At 38.6% G+C, this 25,451-nt stretch overlaps 1 protein-coding gene across 8 annotated transcripts in view; it reads right to left on the bottom strand.

The window, feature by feature from the left end:
* Window positions 1-25,451, bottom strand: part of SLAIN1 (SLAIN motif family member 1) — a 63,925-nt gene that overhangs the window by 29,017 nt on the left and 9,457 nt on the right. For 2 of the 8 annotated variants that reach the window (XM_036250187.1, XM_036250188.1), the window contains one exon: window positions 18,758-18,897. In XM_036250187.1, the coding sequence (XP_036106080.1) occupies window positions 18,758-18,897 (140 nt within the window). Of the gene's footprint in view, window positions 1-9,972; window positions 10,143-12,128; window positions 12,199-16,142; window positions 16,211-18,757; window positions 18,898-25,451 lie in introns of those variants that run through there. The other 6 variants (XM_036250191.1, XM_036250192.1, XM_036250190.1 and 3 more) reach the window with 6 other exon arrangements.

Below are 25,451 nucleotides of genomic sequence, written 5' to 3'. Positions count from 1 at the left end.
ACATCTGAGCTAACGTGGAGACATCTGCTGACCCAATGAATACAGGAAATAGAGAAAAGGAGGAATCCAAAGCTAACACCACGGTCTCTAAGACACTGACGCCATCCACTAGGACCAGGAACAGGAGATAAACATGCTTCAATGAAAGAAAAAGAGTTGAATTCAAGACAGTTGTAAAGCATGTCTACGTGCTGGTGTCCGGGAAGAGGGCTAGAGAGAAAGATCAGGGCACATCAACAAATAGGTGTCAGAAAAAGTCAGAGGCATCAGTGAAGTAACTCAAGGGGAATGTAAAGCAGGAAAGGAGAAGGGCCACAGGAAGAAACATACAAGAGTGGATAAAGGGAGGAATAGCAGACAGGTCACTGAGAGAATTCAGGAGGCTCAAGGATGGGTGGAGCGCACCCCCTTGCCCCTTGGCCAAAAAAAAAAAAAAAAGATAATAAAGAGTTTTGACATGAAAGCCATAGTTAATAGTGGGAATGACTACAGAGAAGTCCTATAGGATTGTTATCATCGTAATTAGCTAGTCACTATAATAAAGAGAATAAAAGGGAGGCCAGACATAATAAACATGGTCATCTGGGCAGCTCCACACATCCGAGGGAGCCACCGGTCCACTTCCTTCAGGTCACTGGGGAAAGGGATTGAACAAAGTGGGAGACAGAGCGCAGTAAAGTCAGGGCAGCATAGGAAAGGTGCCTGCCTGTCAATCTAGGCTAGGAGACAATGGCTTGGCTAGGGGTGGACCATCAAAAGTACGCAAAATCTTGGAAAATTAAAATCCCCAGTTTTTACGCTCTTGCTCTCTCGTTTGCTCTTGTGTGCATTTGCTCTCTTAATTTGTGACCCACACTCGCCCCTGTGCTGGCCTGTTCTCTCTCCTTAGCCACAGGGCCTTACGCAGCCACAGGGCCCATGACCATGCAGACCCCACATGCAATGGACTGCAGCTGGGAACACAAGCTAAGCTAGCCAGATGCTGGACTGGACTGGACTTTAAGATGGAACAAACTCTGGACACTGGTCTTTAGTCTGGCCCTGCAGAAGACAAGATTGGACATCTTCCATGGCAACTGGACAGAGATGGAACCTTTGAGAGGAACTCCTTTAATTTTACATCATCAATAACACTTTTCACAAAACCCCATCCTCCCATGGGGGCCTCAGGAAATTCTTTTCCTCACGGCACCCCAAGAGCTCTACTTCCACCAATAACAAGATGAAGACAAAAAAGAGACTATTGTCTAGATAGAACAACTAGGTCACTAAGAGCAGATTCAACAAAAAAGTTAAAGCAGAAACCAGTGTTAACAGGTCAAGCAGATATGAGGAAGAAGAAATTACTCTTTTTAGATAAGTGTGGTTATGAAAACTAAGAAGTAAGTTGCAGCTTGAGGAGTGTGAAATTTAAGGGAGGACAGTTTTAAGGACAAAGGAGACCTGCATATTTTTAGAATGAGAAGACTCTACAGAAAAGAGGAGGTAGAATCTGGGAGCTCAGAAGGAATGGGACAGAAAGATGGGGCAGAAGGAAGAGACAAGGTAGAGGGACAACCTTGGAAAACACAGGATTATTTCTTCTCTGAAACAAGCAAAGATAGCAGAGACTGCAGGAGATGGCGTGGGTTTCATGGCCTCTTATCTATAAATGAGCAGGCAATACTGTGCTGTGAAGGCGGGGCTGGAAGGCAGAACTGAGAACCACTGGGACAAGTAGGTGTGATTGCCCAGGTAAGTCTGGAGAGCATAGCTCTACCACAACACTAAACCTGAACAGAAATGTGACGATGTGAATTAGCAGTGTCTGTTCTATAATTCTGTAAAGGGCACTTATGTCTTATGGGTTTAGGTTTAGATGGTTCAAGTGTGGTGGTCAAACTGTTAACAGAGATGGCAAAGTGAACAACTTTGCCATAACTGATTTTTTTAAACACCCTAGTGACGGAAGGTTATTTGCCACTAGGGAATGTTAGAAATCTAGGATGAGAGCTTGGGTAAAAAGGGATAGATAGGGATCTGGAAGGGTTAGATGGCTGTATTCAATGCCAATGAAAAGCAAAGATCACAGCAACAGGCTAAAGCAGGAGTCTACACATGTTTCCTGTAAAGGAGCAGCTCGTAAATATTTCAGGTTTGCTGCTCACATGGGCTCTGTTGCAAGTGCTTAACTCTGTCATCACAGCATTAAAGCAACGCAGACAATACAGCAACGAATGAACATGGCTGTGCTCCAATAAACTTTATTTATACACAATGAGTTGAAATTCACAAAAATTATGGGCCATGAAATATTATTCTTTTGATTTTATGTTCAACCCCTTAAAAATGTGAAGGGGGCCATCTAAGAACAGGCAGAAGGCCAGATGTGGCCACAGTTTGCCAACGCCCGGGCTTATCGACAAGCCTGTTTTATAACATTCACTCTGAAACCTGCACAGGATTAGACTTTTATGGCAAGGGTATGCCAGGTGTTGAGACATTTCAAGGGTGGCCGATAGCATACTTCGTTGCTGCAGTTTTTCATGACATAGCGTAATCAAGATCATGGAAAGACTAAAAGGACAGTGGACTAAGAATCCAGACACCAGCGCTGCAGTCTCCACCCGCCACATCGCGCTGCGCGCTGGAGCCTGACAAGCCAAGGGCTCGGAGCTCCAGTGCGCCATCTGTCAGAGGGCAGTAAGCAGGGCTGTGGTGAACAGACAGGCTTGCAGAGGCCTTCTCAAACTGTAAAGCAATTTTTAAAAACTACTGACAATATACAGCAAGTGGTAGCAAAAACAGCTATAAAGTCTGAAGAAAATTGTTCTAGAAGTTAGGTGGGAGAAAGAGTGCAGAAATTTTCCACTCTTTCACTTTTCCTGATTCTTAGGTAGTTTAATCTGTTCTCTCAAAAGAAAGGGCATGCTTTTTCCATTATCTTTTTTTTTTTTTTCCAATTACAGCTGACCTGCAATATTAGTTTCAGGTGAACTACATAGTGGCTAGACATTTATATAATTCACAAAGTGAATCCCCTATAAGTCTACTACCCACCTGGCACCATACATAGTTATTACAATATATTACAACATATTCTCTCTCTATGCTGTACTTTACATCCCTGTGACTATTTTTATAATTCGCAGTTGTACTTCTTAATTCCTTCACCCTTTTTCACCCAGCCCCTCAACCCCTCTCCCATCTGGTAACCATTAGTTTGTTTTCTGTATCCATGAGTCTATTTCTGTTTTATTTGTTCTTTTATTTTGTTCTTTAGATTCCACATATAAGTGAAATGATACTTGTCTTTCTCTGACTTATTTCACTTAGCATAATACCCTCTAGGTTCATCCTTGTGGTCACAAATGATAAGATTTCATTTTTATGGCCAGGTAATGTTATGTGGTACATATGTACTACATCCTCTTTGTCCACTCATCTATTGATGGGCACTTATGTTGCTTCCGTATCTTGGCCACTGTAAATAATCCTGCAGTAAACATAGGAATGCAGATATCTCACCTAGACAATTTCATAGGCTGTCTTTCCTGTAATATTACCAGCTCAGAGACAAAGTACTGAACCTTGAATTTTCAACAGCTGATCAGACTAGGTCAATTGTTCTCACTAATTTACCCACAGACTATCTCAGAGGAAACAAATGTCCCAAATGTCACATTTTTAAGAAATGTGGTTTCTTCAAAACCACAGGCTAAGGTCATATCTTTGACTCTTTACCAGAGTCCTGAAAAGTAAAGAAAAAAAAAACAAGGAGAGAAGAACAAACTTTCAATCCTGCTTTTATTCTTTCCTTACACAACAGCCCTAAATTCTAATTCAACAAATTAGAGGAATTCAACTGTATGGCCCTTTACTAACACTAGTTGCAGAGTGGTCTGAGATCAGTGGAAGGATGGGAACGTCAGCTTTTTAAGTACTTTTATTCTCCCTTATATAGGCAGGAAGTTTAATTCAGACACAGCATTTCGGCCTAAACCTACAAACCACCAGGGCAGGAAGACCTTAATTTTCACAACCAGCCTTTCTAGTATAAAATTCTTAGGTGCTCATATTACTACATCGTTACATACCTAGATCCTACAGAAATGCTTGGCACACAGATGCACTAAGGCGTTTGGGCTAAACTTCAACAAAGGAATTATAGATCTCAGGCAAAAACAGTGTTTTACTACTTCACTCGTATAAATGCTTCACAGACTGAGGTCTACGTTTGTTGGAGAGGCTACACATTTTTATTAACTAAGCATGGCTGACTCGACTCTAACCTGAGCAAGCCCCCTGTGGTGGTAACATATGGCTTGCAGCTTATCTGATCCACTATTTTTATTGGGTAAACTTGAGTAGCATTAATTTCTCCACAGCTCTCTGTGACCTGATAAATAAGCATATGGGATCTAGGAAGTCCCACTATTACTTTGAAACAGGTATTCATAGCGTTCTTTCCCAGGCATACACAAAGTAAAGAGGATTTAACTAGTATGCATTTGCCAGTATATTCATATAAAGAGAATGGCTAAGGAACTAGTAGATGATATTCCTAATTGGTATATTTAGGGAGCATTTAATAATGCTAAATTAGTCATAATCCCAAATCTCTCAATCTTCAAATTATAGCTAGAAACATCTACTGGATTAATTTGAATCTTTTCCCACAGTTCTAGTTCATTCAACCTATGATGACAAATGTAATGATTTAAAATTAGTAACCATGACATATATTCACCTATAACCCCAGAACACTGTAGAAAATATTTCAACTTCATTTCATTCAAAATTTAATAATTTACAAAAATATGACTTCATACCACCTTTAAGAAACATCCAGCAAGAGTTCATATATCCATTTATATAATACCTAGAGCTAATCAAGAAAGTCACTTTCAACATTAGGATTAAGTTTCAAAATATATTAAGTTTGAAAGTTAACTAAGGGGTTATAGACCTCCAATGACTGGCAGATACATATCTAATGAATATTTATTCAATGAGAGTTACAAAATTTCACCAGGAAAAGTATTGCTTAATAACATTTATTCCACAGGGATAAGAGTTTTATCATAGTTCTTAATCTGAATTTAATAGGCCAACTGTGTCCTAGGTCTTAACAGTTGAAGTAATCTTACTGGCTGAAGTCTGCAGTCACCATCACTAAAGGATTAGATCTTTTTCTTCTTAGACCCAACCAGTGCCAAGACCCCATGTCACAGCACTTCTCTCACTGTCACCACTGGGTCTTTCTGTGGGTCTTCTTCGCCCTGGACATGGTCTAAGAGGGATGCTGACATGGGAGGGTTGGGAAGGGGAAGTCTATGGACTGGCAGCTTGTTTTCACGTAATCACTTGTCAAAATGAAGAAGAGCTTTAAGCGCACACGGACGGCCCAAGCACAGTGGCATCCAGGTCATCATCAGACTTCCCACCTGTAGTTAATAAGGGAGATTTTTTTTTTTTTAATCTCACTTTAGTAGTAATTACACTTCAAAGGCACATTTAAAAATTCCCTTTTATAGAAACCATTTTTCCCTTAGGCCTGACTACTAAGGCTTAAATCAAATTTAAGGACAGTGAAAATAGCCACAGAATGTGACAACAGGGAGTGTGTGCAAGTAATAACTTAACCTGCAAAGAATAAGGGAAAAGAGTGACCTAATAATCGGTCAACGATGTGATGTTGTCATGCAGATTTTAGACAGCTGCGTTCACTTAGACCACGGCCACAAGGCAGGCTGTGACAACCAGCTGGAACAACATCCAAGTTCTACAGTGCAATAATGGGGTGAGTTAAGAAAGATGCTACAGAATCTAATTCTATGAAGAAACAGGCCAGATTATCTCCTGTCTCAAAGTAGTGGGTCCCCCACCCCTAGAAACTAAGGATAGACTAGATAAGCAATATGTCTCCTGACCTTGACCACGTACAGTGTGGTAGGAAATCCAAGCCCAGTAGGCTATTAGGATGCACTAGAAGTTTCTGAACAGAGGAGTGGAAATGAAATTTGGACAATTCTTTCTTTTCAGCACCTCCTGGGCTAAATACTCTCCTTTCAGTGAAGGACACAACACATTGGCTTATATTCCACAGGCAGAAACGGCCTCTGACCCACTAACCTTGAGAGGTGGTAGCAAATAAACATAAATTTAAGAGTTGTGACCAAAAAAAAGACATGCTTTTTTGGGGGCCCGAAACTAATCACTTTCATGATTTTATTACAATATCTGCACATAGAAGAACACTAAAATATACATAAAAGTCTAAAACAGCCAGACCCACTTTCCAGGAGTTTTTCTTAGAATTGGGAGGCAATTATATAATTAGTGTCTATAAGTGTCACTTTAAGTAGACAAACAATAGCAGCTGGCACTCAGTGAAGAAGCTGGATGTCTAGTACACACACACTCTGACCAGCCACCTCCATCTCCAGATTGGACAGTTCTATTTTATACTGTCGAGGTTTATTCCATTTTCAGTCCATTCTCTCGTGATTAGGACAGCTGTAAAGTGATCATTAGATGGTAAACCATATACACGTGGCTTTTCAGTGTTTTGACGTAATGAGTATCACTTACTGAGACACTGAATATTGTAAAAGGACCAAGGGAAAGAAGAGCAATTGTTGGGTACTAGACTCTAACCACCAGGTGAAGAATATCACAAGCCTAGAGCCTCAACTCATTTTCTCATTTCATCTTTCTTGGCTTCTCCTAGGTCCCCTCAGTGGCCACTGTCCTCTCGACCTCAGGGATCCTTGTACTTTTCCACCATCAAAACAGGGTGTGCAAAGTAAAATTTTCTAAATCTTTGCAGAACTAAAACCCCCTTCCATTTGCCCCACAATTTATGTTTGTCTAGGTACAAAATTATAGTTTGAAAATAACTTCCCTTCCAAACTTGAAAGAAAATATTCTTTTTTTGTCTTGCATCCAATATTGCTTATGAAATGTTGGAGTTCGGTTACAATTGTAGATAACCTATTTCTCCCTTTGAACATTTTTAGGATTTTCTCTTTAAATTTAGAAAACTTGAAATTCAACCAGGAGATCTAGGTGCAGGTCTTTTTTTCTCTCTCCTAGTTCATGCTGAGGACTTGCATTTCTTCAGCTCCAAGAAATTTTCTTTTGTAATTTATTGGTACTTTCTTCCTCTCAACTACCTGTTCCTACTTCTAACACTATTTGAAATGAGAGGTTCTGGATCTGTCCTCCATGTCTCCTGACTTCTCTGTTTTGTTCTGTCTTTTGGGGAGATCCCTTTGACTACTTCGTGTGAGCAGCTCGGCTTTTAGTCTTGTTTGTTCTTTTTCCAGTATTCCCAAGAAATTAAAAATGACTTAAAAATGATTTGACTATTTCCCTAGCAACCTGTTCTTGTTTTAAAAGTGTATTACTGTCTTAAATCTAAGCAACTAATTTCTCTGTGCTCCTAAGGTACTCATTTCCTACAAAGTCAGTGGCTCTGCTTATTTTTTCTTGCTGTTAGTTTTCCAAGAGCACAAGCAAGACTTGTTGCTGGTTTATATTTATGAATAAAAACTAAGTTCATCTTAGAGGTAACTCATATGAGCTTCTTCTGCACCAATACAAGTATTACCCCAATGGGCTTCTCACTTGAGAAAACAGACAACAGGCACAATATAAAAGGTGGGTTATTCCCTGGCAAACTTTGCATACGGTGCTGGACATGCAACAGCAGAGTGGCTGAGGATCCTCACAATACAAAATGAGGAGGTCTTTATCCTAGTGGGGAGCTGCTCTAGAAGTCCCTCTACTCCTCCTCCCAGCCCCTGCTTAGGCTAATGTGGGCATCTGACGGCGGCTCGAGCTCTGCTCCTCAGTCAGCAGCAGAAAACCCACACTCAGATCTCTGCCTTCTTTGAGAACAGTATCTCATCTCATCCTGGAGACCAGACATCCCCAGCACTTGCAGTCACCACCCAGAGCACATGCTAGCGACTCCTACTGCTAGAGAATTCTTTCACGGATCCAACTTCCTTATCTAAAAATGCCATAAAAATGAAAGATCACAGACAATCATACAGCATGTACAACACACACACACACATGCTTATGAGTACACACACAATGTGACTATAAATCTGAATTTCAAAAGACACACACACACACACACTCCTTGAAATACAATCTTGCAGCTATGACAGTGGGAAAAAATTAAACTCCAAAGTAGAAACTAACAAGAGCTCCCAAACTCAAATACATGAAACTTGTTACTACATAAAAGTCTAAAGCTCCATATATTATAAATAAATGAGAATATCAAAGCCTCATGTTTTCAAAGTAAATTAAGTATCATGAAGAGGTTGGCCACATTTTAAACCACCACTTCTCACATGAAATCACGCAAGAAATCCAGATTAATGAGGGAAAAAAATAGAAGAAAGCATTTCCAAATGTATCTAAATTAAAGAATCCTCCTTTAAAAAAGGCTAAAGCCTAACTTGACTCACATTCCAAAAAATTTCTAAAACTACTATTTCACTCTCCACAGCTTTCCAGATTTCAAATAAGGCTCAGCCACATATTTCACTCTCCATAGCTTTCCTATCCAGAATTATGTCATTTCTTTGCTTAAAACTATTCAAAGGCCTCCTGACCATCTTAAGGTAGAGTCAAGGACCTTAACTGCCTTGAAAATCCTGCATACTTCTCTATTTTCATTTACAGCCACTCAGTTCAGGTCTTCTCCCTCTGCACCTCCCTCCATTCACCTCCCACCACATGGTCTGCCGGTTCGTCTCACATGAGTCTCATCCCATCTCGGGTCCCTTGCTCTGGGCTGTTCTGCTCCCCAAACCTCCTGTAGCAGTACCTGCTTATCTCTTGATGACTCCTCGACATGTCATGTCCTTGGGGAAAGTATTCCCTGGCCGTAGCCCTCAGACTCAGGTCCTTTAGCATCATCATACTTGTTTTAAAGGAAAGGAAGTAAAAAAGAGCAAGAGCTGCTATATTTATAATGTCTCCTGTACTAAACTGCATGCTCCAAAAGCCAGGTATTGAGTTCGTGTTGCCACTGCACCCTTGGTATCTAGCACCATTCCTGCACCGCCAAGTACTCAATATGTTTATTCCATGATCTAGCATTTGAATCATCTCTCTGATCAAGGCCCAGTATTTCAGAAAAGGAGAGTCTACAAATTCTTGCATGAACTAATTCTATTTTGTAGAGGTCCCAAATAACAGGCATGAACAGCTACCAAATAAATTTTCGCTGCCATGGAAGCAAATTTAATCAATTACCAAGGCAGTATGAAAACAGTAAACAACTACTTTGGGAGAATCTCTATTGTTTTATTTTCCCTTATTGAGGCAGGTAACAAAACAGCGTGTCAATTATATATTCATTATAGCAAACAGTATGTACACTGTCATAAGTTACTGCATTTTAAAAAGATTTTTTAGGGAGAGGGGAAGAGAGAGGGAGAGAGAGGAACATTGATGCGAGAGTGGAACACCGATCGGCTGCCTCCTGCATGCCCCTCTGCAAGAATCGCGCCTGCAATCTCACATGTGCCCTGACCAGGAATTGAACCAGCACCCTTTCGGTGCCCTGGACGGTTCCCAACCAACTGAGTCACACCAGCCAGGGCAAGGTATTGCTTATTTTAATAAACACCTTCCTAATCAAGGTAGAAAGGCAAAAACAAACAAACAAAAAACTACACAGAAACACGTGAAATAGAAACTGCAAATTTCACAGGAGCACAATCTCAATTATTTGTTATTCTGTACAAAATAACATTTCCAAAAGTGAAGCAAATGCATTTGGGGTTATTCTGAACATAAGAACAAAGAAAATATGTGACAGCAGCGCACAGCCATAAAATGTGCCTTCAATTTCCAGCACATGGGAATGTAGCAAATGTCAAGAGACCCTGTCTCTAGGCAAAAATTTCAGTATGGTTCCAGATTATTTTTCCGACAAGAAAGGGAGTCCTTTACAAAGCTTACCTAAAATGAACTGCACAGACCAAGTTTTAATTCTGTGTTCCAAATTTGACAGAGTACCTCGAGACTGGAAACATGAACTGATGGAGATAGCATCTTGGGCCACGCAAAGAGAGACTGGACAGGATCCAGGAGACAGACACTTAACAAGCTTCTTAAAGTCTTGGTTCAATCTGTGTGGTTTTTACAAATGAAAAGGCCACCTTCAGAGCACTGGATTAGTCGACAACTTTCTTCTTCATTGGCTAAATTTAGAGTAACACCCCTTCATAACAACCGAGACAAGAATGGGAACTGGTATCATATGAAGATAAAAGAAAAACTCAATAAATAAGTAATATCTATTCACACTTGCTTAGCATAATCCCAGAGGAAATAAGAGACAGTCATAGGGAAACATGACCCAAGATAGTAATTGTGCAGGGCTACACCACTCGTGAAAACTATACCCCTACTCCTCAAATGTGACCTGTCCTGATTCAATAGTTATGGACATTCAAGTATCTTAAGGCAAGATAAGCTTTTATTAACTGGCTCCAAATTAACTGAGCCACATATTGGGTGTTTCAAATTACTCAGATAAGCGTTTTGATCATTACTTGGTTATTTAACATCCTGCCTCATGACCTGGACTTAGCAAAGACTCTAGATTAGTCTTACTCCAATTTGGATATCATGTGAGTTAATGCTATCCATGAAAGTTCTATGGGTGTTTGTTATATTCTAAAGGGATCGGGGAAGTGGAGAAGAATATAGAAAAGCATGTCAGAAATGAAATACATATAGACCTAAAACAGAAGAAACAGACTAACAAGGTTGTCTTGAATTTTCTACTATTCTTGAATAAACCATACTCATAAAAGTTGTCCATTTGCGATTACTAAGTCTAACAAAGATTTTTATTTATAGATCGAGAAAACAGACACCCCAAAGGAAAAAAAAATGCTATTAGTTTTCTATAAAGTATAAATAGCTAAGTGACGAGGATTCCCTGTATTTTTTTATTCAGTTTCTGAATAAAGAAATGTGTCTCTATATTTATATAGCACTTTGTTTTTCAAAATAATTTCACCTTCAACATTGCCTTAAATCTTTCTAACAGCTCTGAAAAATCTGTTAAATGTCTCCCATAACTATGCAAAACCCTAGAAACAAGTGGCATGCCCTGACCATACAATTCAGTAGGGACGAGGCATTATAGGCCCTAAGTTTAACTACAAGACCAAAAACTCTCCACCATATCCATTCATTCTGTAATTAGCATTCAACACCTACAGTGTGATAGGAACTATTCGAGAGCACTGGGAGGGGGAGAGCAATGAACTAAACAGATCTAATCTCCACCCTCAGAACAAACACTTTAATGAACACCACCATATGTTTTTTCTTGGCTTGGCTACTCGGATACCATTTACAACAACAAATATTCAATTACTTTCTTTGCTCATCTAAGGAACTTAAATGTAGTCAAATAAATAAATCATAAAAACCAAACATTCAGAACTTAAAACAGATTGGAAAAGTTAAGCGTTTAATTCAGAACAAAATTGAGGAATAGGCCCCTATTCTCAGATGCTTCCAAATATAAAATAACAAGAGTTAGAACCATTTTCCAAAGAGGGAAAAACAACCAAGATATTCAGTTTTGTCTGATATTGCATATTCAAATCAGGGTTCTGTGTTTTTGGAAGGAAGGGGGTAAATCTCATTCTAGGCTTTCTACTCAATTTTATGCCAATAGACTGCAAATTTAGAAGTACCAAAAGATTTAACTTTTGACAATTAGTTATTTTACTTTTAACATTACTTTCTGTACATTACCCAAAAAAATCCATTTACATTATTCAAATATATTAGGAAAGAAATCTAAAAGTTAAGCCTTTACTATATCTGCTTTATAAACATTGTTATTTAATCCCTTACAACTCTATAAAATAAATATAAATGTAGAAGAGGCTGAGCAAGTTTAAGTAATTTTCCCATTTTGACTACTTGATAAATAAGACTTTATAAATTATAAAATTTTGGCATTAAAAAAACAGTTTGGAAAAAGAAAAATAAGTTTGGGTTCCACAATAAAAGTTTCAGTTAATTTAATTAATATTCAATTAATTTAACCTATGAGAATTTATCGGTTACCTGTAAGAATATATACATACCTTACACCAAAAACAATTCTCCTGTTGTAACTTACACATACACACATTTAACCAGTTGGCAGAATTGTAGCTGTGAAGACAAAGCACTTCTCTTAGCAATATCTTAAAACAGTCACAATACCCATGTTATCTCCCTAAAATATTAAGTCTTACAAAACATCACTGACTTTCCCTCATTTTCTTCAGAAAAGCAGACTTACAGAAGAGCAGGATTTCAATAAGCCTGTTCTCACAACCTCAAGACAAGACTTGAACATTTTCCATACATTCTCCCAGAACAGACCCACAGTCGCAAAGCTGTCAGATAGAGCATGAAGGCTAAGATCTCTCGAAGCAAAATTGGAGGCAGTAAAAAGAGTTAGAGGCCTTTTAAGAAGCTACAATCCAAATGAGCTCATCAGCAACTACACAATTAGAGACAATTTTGGGAGAAATGCTGTCTAATGTACCTACAGACAGCCTTACAAACCCTTGCTGAGATGTGTTCCTGGAGATGCTAATTTGTAAGCGAGAAAAGACCAGAAGCTAAGTTCCTAGGGTACAAGAGGGCATAAGAAAACAATAGAATGGGACATAAGAAACCGGAGGGCATATGAGGTCCCTCCACTAGATACACCTTGGCTCCTCATAGCTATGGCCCCTCTTCACATGTTCTACAGGGAATCATCTTTATGAGTAATTTTCTCCCCCAAAATGTCAGGGTCAAGAAATAGAAACCAAATATCTAAAATATTTGCTGTTTAAGCAGCAGCATCCTATCTGCAGCCCCAGGCTAACATTAAAGAAAATTTACCTATCCCTTGGAAAAAGGATGAGAGTGTGTGTAAAGAAAGACAGAGCCTGGCCAGAGTGGCTCAGCTGACTGGGCATCGTCCTGTGCACCAGAGGTTGCTGCTTCAATTCTCAGTCAGGGTGTATACTTGAATACTTGGGTTGCAGGTTCAATCCCCGGCTGGGGTGCATAAGGAAGGCAACAGATCAATGTTTCTCTCCTACATCGATGTTTCTCTCTCTCTCTCTCTCTCTCTCTCTCTCTCTCTCTCTCTCTCATTCTCTCTCAGCATATCCAAGATATATATAAAAGAGAGAGACAGAGATGGAGAGGATGACTTTGCCCTCTCTTCAAAGCTAATCCCTGGTCACTCCTTGTCACAGTACTAGATGGTTTTACTGAACAGTCTTTAAATGTCTTTAAATTCATGGAAATGTATAGAACCACTGATCATTTTGCAACAAAATGAGTAAAGTAAGTGAAAACTGATTATTTTAAATTAAACATGCTTATGAATGGGAAAACAATGCCTCAAGCTGATACTTCAACTGACGCCAGTCTTTCTTCTGTAAGACAGAGATGAGTAAGGAAGTGGTGAAAAAACTCCACCCCATCTTAAAATATCCAAAACCAAAACTGCAATTGTAATGGTAGTCATTGTGACGTTGAGTTCAAAAAGAAATAAAAATTCATTTATTTTAGCAACAGCATGTAGGATAGGTCAGGTTCCTTTCTAGCTGGTGTGATCAACAGAACAAAGGCCCTGTCCCTGAGCAATTTGAACTCAAATGAAGGGAAACAGGCCTGGTCTCAGAGAAAATGCTCAGTTATATCCATTACTTGAAAATGCTGATCGCTCAAGAGAGAAGTGAAGTCTAAATAAAAAGAGAAAATGCTTTATTAAGAGTTACTTAAAACTTCTAAAATATTGAATGTTCACATTATTTCAATTAAATATTTACACTATATTATGAATAAAGTTTACATTGAAACTATAATTTCTGGTATGTTAATTAGCTCTCATTGACAAAGAACCCCCTTAATTGGGAACCAGTTAGAATTCTTCGATATGAAGGACTAAGTATGAATTCTTATCTATTCTCTTGCAAACAATACTAGAAGGCAGCTAAAAACGTCAAGTCTTATAAACCCAGATGGAAGACTGAATAGGAAAGGAGACCCTATCAGACTAAGTAAAGGCATTTCATTTAGAAATGAGAAAACAGATGAACATTAAGTAACAGGCCTGGGTTTCAGCATTCATTGCTCTAAGGGCCCACAGTGGGGGATAATTCAACAAGGACCTAGAAGGTTCTAGAATTAAAGATGCAAAAGGTACCACAGAGGGTAAGGATCCTGGGGTGAAGCCAAAACAGGACGACTGTTTCAAAGTCTACTGGGAAGTAACGAAACCTTGGGCTCCCTCCCCTGCCCAAGCAGCTGCTCCTCTCCTGCTTTTCTCCAAGACGGGTTATTACTGAAACAGAAAGCTCTGGATTTAAGATACTTTACACAAATCAGGGTACCTTACACAAACACAGGAGGAGTAAGTGAAAAGTCAGTACATACTAGGACGAACCCTCGCAGGGACTTAACATCTGTTTTGATCACTTCTGGGCCCCATTATCCTCATCACCTACAGTGGTGCCTGGCACAGAGAAGGTCCTTAATAAATATGCAGCTAAAGAGTTTAGAAGAGGGCTTTTATAAATCTCCAAGGAAGTAGAACATTAAAAAAAAAAAAATCAAGGATAAAAAAACAGGGGAGAAAAATAAAAAGTGGGAGCAAGAAGCAGATTGGACATCTGATTACAAGGGGTGTATCTGGACAGACAGAATGGAAAAAGCTGGAAGGGAGAAGAGAATTACACAGAACTAATGCTTAAAATTTTGCAAAGCTACCATTTCTAGGTTGAATCACCCACTGACTGTCTAGCACAAAAATAAAATTTCAAAATACCAGGAAGAAAAGATTCTCAAATACCTGGGGTATTTTAAATAGAAAAGTCAAAAGAATCAGAAACAAGAATGGAACAGGACTTCAAAAGCAATCCTGAAGCTAAAATATAATGGAATAATGCCTTCTAAACTCGGTTGGAAAGCGTTTCTAACCTAGAATTCTATACCTAGCCCAAAAAACAATCCAATGTAAGAGTGAGGATACAATAAAGGCACTTCCAGACATATGGGGTTCTCAGAGTTTACCTTCCACATTTCCTCTTATCCTCTCCTACTCCCCCCAAAAGCAACAGGACAATGTATTCTGCTACAAGAGGGAATATATGGGCAAGGAAGTCTCTTGATCAAGGAAACAGGTGATACAACACTGAAGAGAGAGCAGGAGGATTCCCAGGATGGGGGCAGAAGAGCCACTGCGACAGCTGAGTGGAGGCTTGCAGAGAACCAGCTCAGCTGGAGTAAGAGAACAGAGGACACTACCAGGAGGGATGGTTAAAAAAAAACCTTGGTGACTTCATATGTCCAACTGTACCAAGGATGGTTCATTTGGAAAGTTTGGGGATAAATTAATAACAAAGATCAAATAAATAAGTAAGTGTCTTTTTACAATTAACTCTAGGAAAAACAAAAGGTAGATGAGAAAAGAAACGTAATGATAAAATACTGTATGGCTCAGATATGACTATTTCTATTATAATCAATTGATGTATCCTAAAATTAGTAAAAAGCTACATGGGAGAATATGTAAAGAAAAAGTATAAGAGGGTGGGAGGTTTTAAAAGAATTAAACCTTCACCATCCAAAACAGAAAGCCAATGGGTAATGTTTAAAATTAACAGCTCGAGCAATAGCCTTGTAGGCATGGAATTTATAAATAGAGGCAAACAACAAAATCAAAACAAATGGCTTTTGTTAAGTAATTTATATCTGGGTAATAAAATGAAAATGGAAGGATGGGTAGGAATTTGCTATTTTTCTTATAGTACCCATAAGACTAATATTTTCTAAACTACAGACATATTGCTTTCTAAAATACAAACTTCAAACAAAATTCATACAGTGAATAATCTACTGCATTACTTCTTATCTCACATGGAGAATATGGGTTTTTGGAACAAAAGCATTTGTCTCACAGCAAAAGATGATTCAGGTTTATATACAAATTTAGCAATAGACTGATTTTTGGCTTTGCAATGCTAATTCTCTACTTAACCTCTCATATAAAATTTAAATAAATTACATCATGAATAAAACTGCAGCTTGTCAATTCATTTGCTCCTTACCTCACAATTCTGCTTTAGCCGCTTGTCAATGAAAGAAAAATCAGATGATCAGGCACTTAGTCTAAAATCTCAAAAGCCACCAGCAATTAGGATTATTTACAACAAATTTGACAAAAGCCTCTCCCCTATTTTTTTTTTTTAAATCAGCCTTCTATGTCAACGTACCCTGTATGCCAATGAACGAAAGTAGGGGGTCAGCAAACTATGGCCCAGTGGCCCAAATCCAACCTGCCCGATTTTGTAATACCCACCAGCTAAGAGTGGTTTTTACATGTTTTAATGCTTTAAAAAATACAAAAAGAATATTATTTTGTGACACATGAAAAAACAAAGCATATGAAATTCAAATCTCAGTGTCTGCAGATAAAGATTTATTAGAACATGTCTGTGATCATTAACGTCTGCATCTATCCAAGGCTGCTGTCCGGTGACCAGAGATTGTGCGGCAGCAAAATCTAACCCGTTCCAACCGGTCTCTTTCAGAACAGTTTGTGAGCCCTGAGCTAAAGAAATATAGTTCTGAATTTCATTTGAATTTTATGTGAAATAAAATTAAAACAAAATTCATATATTTTTTTAAATGTACATATGAACAAAGTAAGCTGTTATCCAAAAGAGATTCAGAGTCAGGGAAGTAGGGAACAGACTGACAAACCTCAGAGGGGTGGGGTGGGAAGAGGTACATCGAAGAACTTCTATGCATATATGCACCACCAGACACAGATGTTAGGTCGGGGGAAAGCAGAAGGGGGTGGGAGCAGGGAGGAGGGGATCAATGGGGAAAAAAGAGGGATATCTGTAATACTTGCAACAATAAAAAAATTTAATTTAATTTAATTTAAAATGTACATTAAAAAAGTCCTCAAGCCCTGGCCGATTTGGCTCAGCGGTTAGAACGTCGGCCTGCGGTCCACAGAGACCCGGGTTCGGTTCCCACTAAGGGCACGTACCTCGGCTGCAGTTTGTCCCTGGCCCTGGTTGGGTCGTGCGGTGGCAGCCACTCGATGTGTCCCTTCACGTCGATGTTTCTCTCTCTCTCTCTCTTCCACTCTCTCCCTCCCACTCTATCTGAATAAAAAAATGGAAAAATGTCCTCAGGTGAGGATAAAAAAAAAAAAGTCCTCAAATCAAAGATAAGGAAACTTAGGCATGGTATAAACAACCTTGAGAGAGAAAAATCCAGAGGGATTAATTAAGTGGTTGCTTAGGGTCATCCAAGTTAAAGGGAACAGAATCAAAACTAGAGTCTCCTGACTCTGAGACAGTTGTTCTCTAAGATAAGCACCTGTTGCCAAAGTTTTAACCCCAATACTCCTTGGTTCCTGTTCCACACTTCAACTATTACTAATAACTTCATTTTAGTTAAAATGTTAATAAAGCATGCTTTTTAATTTGATTTTCCCCAAATATTTAAAAAGATTTCTCTTGAAATTTACTTGTGACTACACACACAAAAAAAGCAGTAGAGAATCCTGGTTAAGGACAGTCTCTGGCATCAGGGAGACCCAGGCTCTTGGCTCTGCCCCCGGGGTATCACTCTGGCCTCACAATCCTCTGAATTTCTCTAAACTTCACTTTTCTCTCCTCTAAAAGTGAGTGGAATACCTACGTCAGATGAGTGTTGTGAGACCGAATAAAATAAAGGATATGAAAAACTCACTGTATTGACTGTCACAGAATTAAGAGCTCAAGGAATGTTACCTATTATACTTTGCCTTATCACATCCAGACATTTTGTAACCATTCACTGTCCCTGAGTAGCTTCATAGTTAGGCGGTGGACTCAAACCTCAGGGCGCGGGAGAGCCCCACAGGGCACAGGCCGAGGCAGACTCCCTAGCCCTGCTCCCACCTCGCTGATGATTTCATCTACAAGGGGCAGGCATGTGCATTTTCAAACTCAAGTGACATTTGGATGCAGGTAGTCCATGGAACAGAAACAGTGTTCCTCGGTAATGAAACAGATACTGAGAGGTTAAGAGACCAGCAAAAGCTAAATAAGCACAGCTTTAATTAAGTAGTTGCCTTAATCAAAATAGCAAGGAGCTGAGTACTAATTCATCCCTTTGGCTGTTTTTCCTTTCACAACAAGTCCTAATTTTTTTTTTTTTTTTAAGTTTAAACTTGTGTTGGACTCCATAAGTTAACTAATATTACATACAATGCAAGATTATTTTCCAGTTTATAAAGGTGAGGACTTCCAATTATACAACCAACTAAACATTTAAGGACTCAAAATGGTCAGTACTCGGGTCCCAATGGAACCTCAGTTTTCTATCTTGGAATTCAGCCATATATCTCTGTTACCATCCCCAAAGAATTTAAGACTGACCCACTGTACTGTACTTATATTTGCACACAGAAAAAAAAAAAAACAGAAAAATAACACGTACTCTTACTTTATAATACAAGATAAAAAATCTGGCTGAAAACAAGCACAAAACTAGATATATTCTCTATTAAGAACAACCCCTGATGTGCATGTGATACAGGTAAAGTGAATTGCATGCAAAAGCCACACTCAGGGAAGGCTTTTCCTCCGTGTCTATTCCAGCGAGCAAACCCAGCCGCCAGCGGCAGCGGTCTGAGAGGGTGAACGCACAGGTCTGCAGTTACCTTGCTCCAGTCTATGGCACAGGGAGCGCCTTGCTGCTTCCATCTCCGGAGTCGGGTTATCTAGGACGTGTCTACACCACTGCAAAGGGCTCAGGGCTTTCTCTGATGACGAGAATGTCTTTGAAGAACCAACGTACAACCTTAAAAAGAAAAATCTACATTATAGGTATTATATAGGTTTATAGCGATTACCTGTCTTCTAGAGAAAATAACATTTAATAATTTTTACCAAAACTAAACTCCCATTTAAATAATTCCAATACCAAAATTACTTTTTAACAGGCAAACATTCCCAAATAGAATATGACACTCTGTAGCTTGGTGGGAAGAACCCCAAAAACTGAAAATATGTCTGAGAGTCAGATTGAAGGCTCTTATAATTGAACTAACTTGAACAGCTACCATGATAATCTGACTATCTCATTTACATTTCTAGAAATGAAATTTTCATCTTCTTCTTGGCAACAGAATCTTACATGAACTTGGGCTAATGCATGTAAACATGACATAAAAACACAAAAAAGATTTGGTTTGTTTGCTAATTAATCCTCACCCAAGGAGTATATGTTTTTTGTTTGTTTTTTATTGACATTAGAGAGAGAGGAAAGGAAGGAGAGGGGGGAGGGGGAGAGAAGGAGGGAGGGAGGGAAAGAGAGAGAGGTCAGTCGCCTCCCAAAACCTGGGTATGTGTGCCCTGACCAGGAATCGAACTCGAGACCTTTCTGTGCATGAGACAATGCTCAAACCAACTGAGCCACCCAGCCAGACACAAAGCAAATCTAATGTGCTTTTTAAAAGTGAATGTCAGTTGTTTGTTGATTCTCTAAACCTTCAAATAATCAGATATTTCTCTAGTCAAAGTCTATACTAAATGTGGTAAGTGCTTCTTATTAAAACCAAACAAACAGCTTTCTAAGGTATGTTAAGGAAGAGTTTACATACCATTACATAATAATGGGCAGGCCTCAAAATAACAAGGAGGCACTCTAAGTTAAAACAAGATTTCCTCTCAGGGATATACTGTGCTAAGGTAAATTTTAGAATTTCAGTGATAGGGTTATATAAAAAGGTTTATCGTGAGGGTTAAACAATAGTTAACTAAAAAACAGAAGAAAGAAAATTATAATCACTGACTCTAATAATTGACCTTACTTTATAAAGCTGTATTCTAATTATAAATCTCATTAAAGTAATATTCCTTTAAACAAAGTTACCATAATTACAATGTGTGTACTTTTTTGAAATAAAATACTTCATTAGTCACTCTTTCACTGTTTATAATCAGGAATCCTACCTATTAGAGTAATTTATCAGTTATCCAAGATGGTTGGGGAATGTATTCTTTGGTAAATTCTTCTTTTAAGTCAGGGGTTGACAAACTTTTTCTGTAAAGGGCCAGCTAGTAAGCATTTAGGCTTTGTCAGCCTGTCTCTGTCACAACCACTCAACTCTACTGCTGAAGCCCAAAACATCACAGATGATATGCAAATGAATAAGTCCCTATATACTTTATCTATAGACATTAAAAGCTGACTTTCCCTTAATTTTCACGTCATGAAATAGTATTCTTTTTATTTTTTCAATCATTTAATAATGTAACAAACAACAAGTGCTGGTAAGAGTGTGGAGAAAAGGGAACCTTTGTTACTGTTGGTGGGAATGCAGACTGGTGCAGCCCCTCAGCCCCTGTGGAAAACAGTATGGAGTTTCCTCAAAAAATTAGAAATGGAACTACCTTTTGACCAGTAATCCCTACTGTGTAGATATCCTAAGAATCCCGAAACACCAATCAGAAAGAATATATGCACCCCCATGTTCATAGCAGTGTTGTTTACAATAGACAAGATCTGTAAATAGCCCAAAATGCCTATCAGTAGATGAGTGGATAAAAAAGTTGTAGCCCTGGCCGGTTTTGCTCAGTGGTTAGAAAGTCGGCCTGTGGACCACAGAGTCCCAGGTTCAGTTCCTGCTAAGGGCACGTACCTCATTTGCAGTTTGTCCCTGCCCTGGCTGGGGTCGTGTGGGTGGCAACCAGTCAATGTGTCTCTCTCACATCGATGTTTCTCTTTCTCTCTTCCTCGTTCTCTCCCTCCCACTCTATCTGAAGATAAATGCAAAAAAAACAAAACAAAACTGTGGTACATTTACACAATGGAATACCACTCAGCTGTAAAACAAGAAGGTACTCTTACCCTTTGCGACACCATGGATAGACTTGGAGATTATCATGCTAAGTGAAATAAGCCAGTCAGAGAAAGACAAATACCATATGATCTCACACGTGAAATCTACTGAACAAAATAAACTGATGAACACAATAGAACCAGAGGCATGGATACATGGAACAGATTAATGAATGTCAGAGGGGAAAGGGCGGGGGTGGGGGGGCAGCTGGATAAATGAAAGTGAAGGGATTAGCTATGGAACACATATACATAGCCCATGGACATAGACAATTGGGGGATGAGGGCCAAGGGAGAGAGCATGGGGGCTGGGTGGAGGGAGGCAAAGGGAGAGAAATGGAGGACATCTGCAATAGTGTCAACAATAAAAATTGAAACTGAAAAAATAAAGTGAGTCTCTTGTGGACAGTATAAAAATAATAATAATAATGTAAAAATCTAGCTAACCAGCCACACAAACCAGGCAGCAGGCCCAATGTACCTGTAGGATACAATTTGCCAACTCCTATTACAGATGAAGATTCCAAAATATTTGTTTTAATCGATTTAATAGTCCTAATATATCATCATTACCTGAGAATGTGGACATAGTCCTGCCTTCATCAAGAGTGTATTGATTACTTTAAACCTTATATTCCTGGGTCCCACCTTGGACTACTAGGACAAGATTATCACCTACCTGTGTAAATCTATCCCATTCACCCTCCCCAGCTAACAGGCCCCTGAACTGTCCAGTACTAGGTAGCTCTATAGACCCAAGTAAAAGTTAGTCTAGACCAGTTGTTCTCAATCTTTAGCGCCTAGAAATTCTTAGAGGGCTTATTGAAACAAAAATTGCTAACACCTGATTGCAGGCAGGTCTAACCTGCCTGATTCAGTAGGTTTGGGATGGGGTAAAAGAATCTGAATGTCTAACAAGATCCCAGGTGATGCTGATATTGCTGTCTAAAGACCACACCTGAAGATGGATGCACTAGATTAAGCCAATCATATGAATCCATTATTCCTGTTTGCCCAGTGTCTGGTTTAGGCACAAGCCCTGGACACAATCCCAACCAATAAAAACAAAGGGGAAATATTCTGATAGGTATGTGCACAAGTGTCTCCTCATTTTCAAAGGGGTCACAAGCTTGGCTGGTGTGGCTCAGTGCTAAGCATCATCCCATGGACTGAGAGGTCCCGGTTCGATTCCTGGTCAGGGCACATGCCTGAGTTACAGTTTTGATCCCCAGTAGGGGGCCTGTAGGAGCCAGCCGATCGATGATTCTCTCACATTGATGTTTCTATTTTTCTCTCCCTTCTTCTCTCTTAAAAACAAACACACACACACACACACACACACACACACACACAAAACCAAACCTATTCGAAGGGGGTACAAAATATCCAATTATACGCTGCCAACAACATATACACTATATATAAACACACCGGTTAAAAGAATGGAAAATTACAAAAAACAACCCCCAAAAAAGTCCAGACTCAAAAGTTTTCACCACTGAATTCTACCAAATGTTTAAAGAATACAATTCTTCATAAAAAAACAGAAGAGGAAAAAACACATTCTATAATGCCTGTGTTACTGGCACCAAAAACCAGACACAGACCTTACAAGGACAGAAATTAAAGATCAATATCCCTCGTGAGCATAGAAGCAAAAATTTTAAGTATTTTAGCAAATTGAGTCCAACCGAATATCCCAGGAATGAACGTCTGGCTTACCATTCAAACATCAGTGTAACTTACCATAGGTACTAAAATAGAAAAACCATATAATCTCAATGGACAAAGACTAAAGCATAAAGCATCTATTCCTGATTTAAAACAAACAAACAAACAAAAAAACCCTCAGCAAATTAGAAATAGAAGCAATATCCTTGATCTACTTAAAAGCATCTACAAAAACAGCATCTGTAATGGTCAAACACCATGAATGCTTTTCCCTCAATATCAGTAACAAGTCAAGGACTGGAGGTTCTAGCCAGTGCATTCAGGCAATAAATATAAACAGTTACACTGAAAAGAAAGAACTAAAGCTGTCTCTATGTACAGATGACATATTGTGTATGTAAAAATCTAGGAATCTACAAAAAAAAGATACTATAACTAGTAAGGGAGCTTTCTAGCAAGATTGTAGGATACCAGATCAATGTATAAAAATCCATTGTATTTCTATATATTAGCAACAATCAGTATTTTTGAAATTTCACTTTCCACTTACAATAGCACTAAAATAAAAAACACACATAAAATGCCTAAGGATAAATCTGACAAAAGTTTTCAAGACCTATACACTGAAAACTACAAAATATTCTGAGATAAATGAGAGAAGATGTAAATAAATGGAGAGACAGTATCTATGGGTTGGGCCCTGGCCAGTGTGGTTCACTTGGCTGGGTGTCATGCCACACATCAATTGCAGGTTAGACTCCTTCAGGGCACATGCCCGGATTCAGCTCCATTCTTGGTGGCAGTGTGCAGGGAGCAGCCAATGGATATTTCGTTCCCACATCGATTGTTTCTCTCTCCCTTGACCTTCTCTCCCTCTAAAAATCAATTAGAAAGAAAATGTTTATGGGTCAAAAGATTAAACATTATTAAGATGTCACTTATTCCTAAATTGATCTGTTTCAAAAAAAAATCCCAATCAAAATCTAGGAAGGCTTTTTGCAGAAGGGTAACAGCTGATTCTACAACTCACATGGAAATAAAAGACCTAGAAGAGCCAACATAACCTTTAGAAAACAACAATGTTGGAGAGCTACTGCTGACTGATAACTCATTACAAAGCTATAGTAACAAAGACAGTTTCAATATGGCATAAAGATAAATAGATCAATGGGGGAAAAAAAAAAGAGATGGTCTAGAAACAGAACTGCACATATATAGAATAATGATGCTAGGCAAATTACAAAGACAATTCAATGAAGAAAAGATAATCTTTTGAACAAATGGTGCTGCAACAAATGGATATCCATATGCAAAAACAAGCTTTGATCCATACTTCCCATAATATCTAAAGTTAACATAAAACAGATGACAAACAGAAATATAAAGCCTGAAACTACAAAATTTTTAGAAGAAACCACAGGCAAATGTCTTTGTATCCTTGAGTTGGCAATTACTTCTTAGATACAACTTCTTATACCAAAAGCATAATCCATAAAAGAAAAAAAAAAAGATCAATTGAACTTCAAAGTTACAACTTTGCTCTTTGAAAGACACCATTAAGAGAACAAATGATGAACTGCAGATTGGAAGAAAATATTTGCAAATAAAAGAACATGTATGTAGAATACATATAAAAACTCCACAAACTCAATAATAAGCAACCCAATTTTAAAAAATGGACAGAAGATTTGAACAAACATTTCACCAAAGAAAATCTATGGATGGCAAACAACATATAGAAAACATGCTTGTCATTAGTCATTAGGGAAATGCAAACTAGGACAATGAGATACTACACATCTACTGGGGTGGCTGAAATTTGAAAAAACGGCCACAGCAAATATTGGTGATGATGTGGAACACCTGAAACTGATCCACTGCTGGTAGAAATGTAAAATAGCATAACCACTTTGGAAAAGATTATGGCAGCTTCTTAAGAAGTTAACATATACCTACTCTGTCCCAGCCATTCAAAAGTCATTAAGTATTTACCATAAGTACATGAATGCATGTGTCCATAACAAAGACTGACTTGTAATTGCCAAAAATTGAAAACAATCCAAATGCTCATTAAAAGATAAACAGATAAACAAACCATTGTGTGTCCATACAATCGAACAGCACTCACAATGAAAAAGAATGAGCTATTGATTCATATAACACAGATGAATTTCAAAATAATTATCTTGATTATAAGACACCAGATCAAAACAAATAAATGAAAAAGTGTTTATATTAGATGATTTCATTGCTCTAAAAGTATAAAAAATGCAAAGTAATCCAGGCTGAAAATAAACAGACCACTGGTTGCCTGGGTTGGAGGCAGGCAGGATCAGGAGAGAGGGAACACAAAGGGCCACAAGGAGACTCGGAATGTGGGGATACAGCCACTATCTTGATTGTGGTGACAGCTTTATGGGTGGATCCAAATGTCAAAACCTATCAAATAGTACATTTTAAATATACGCAGTTTATATTTCACCTTAATAAAGCCTTAAAAAAAGAAGTCACAAGATAGGAACTGTTCCTCAACGTTCTTAAGACTTGAGATTCAAGTTGCCATCTACCACACAGGTGAATCAGACAGAAGCAGGTGCCACAGCCCTGACACAAATGAGCCACTAAATTAGTCAAGTGTTAAACTTCCTTATCTTTAGATTTTAAGTTAACAAAATTTCCTCACTGTTTAATACGCCTACAAACCATGTCACTGTCAGAGACTTTGGTTCTCAAATCCTTCGCAGCTGCCGTATGAAACTACTAACTGAAGCACTTTCTGCCCATTACTTCTAGCATCACAAGGGACACCTGCTCATATCTTCTGCTACTAGGAAGCTTCC

Source organism: Molossus molossus, unplaced genomic scaffold (assembly GCF_014108415.1).
Source record: "Molossus molossus isolate mMolMol1 unplaced genomic scaffold, mMolMol1.p scaffold_m16_p_9, whole genome shotgun sequence".
NCBI lineage: Eukaryota > Metazoa > Chordata > Mammalia > Chiroptera > Molossidae > Molossus > Molossus molossus.
The sequence above is the reverse complement of the archived record's forward strand: the minus strand, read 5'-3'. Positions and strand labels throughout refer to the sequence as shown.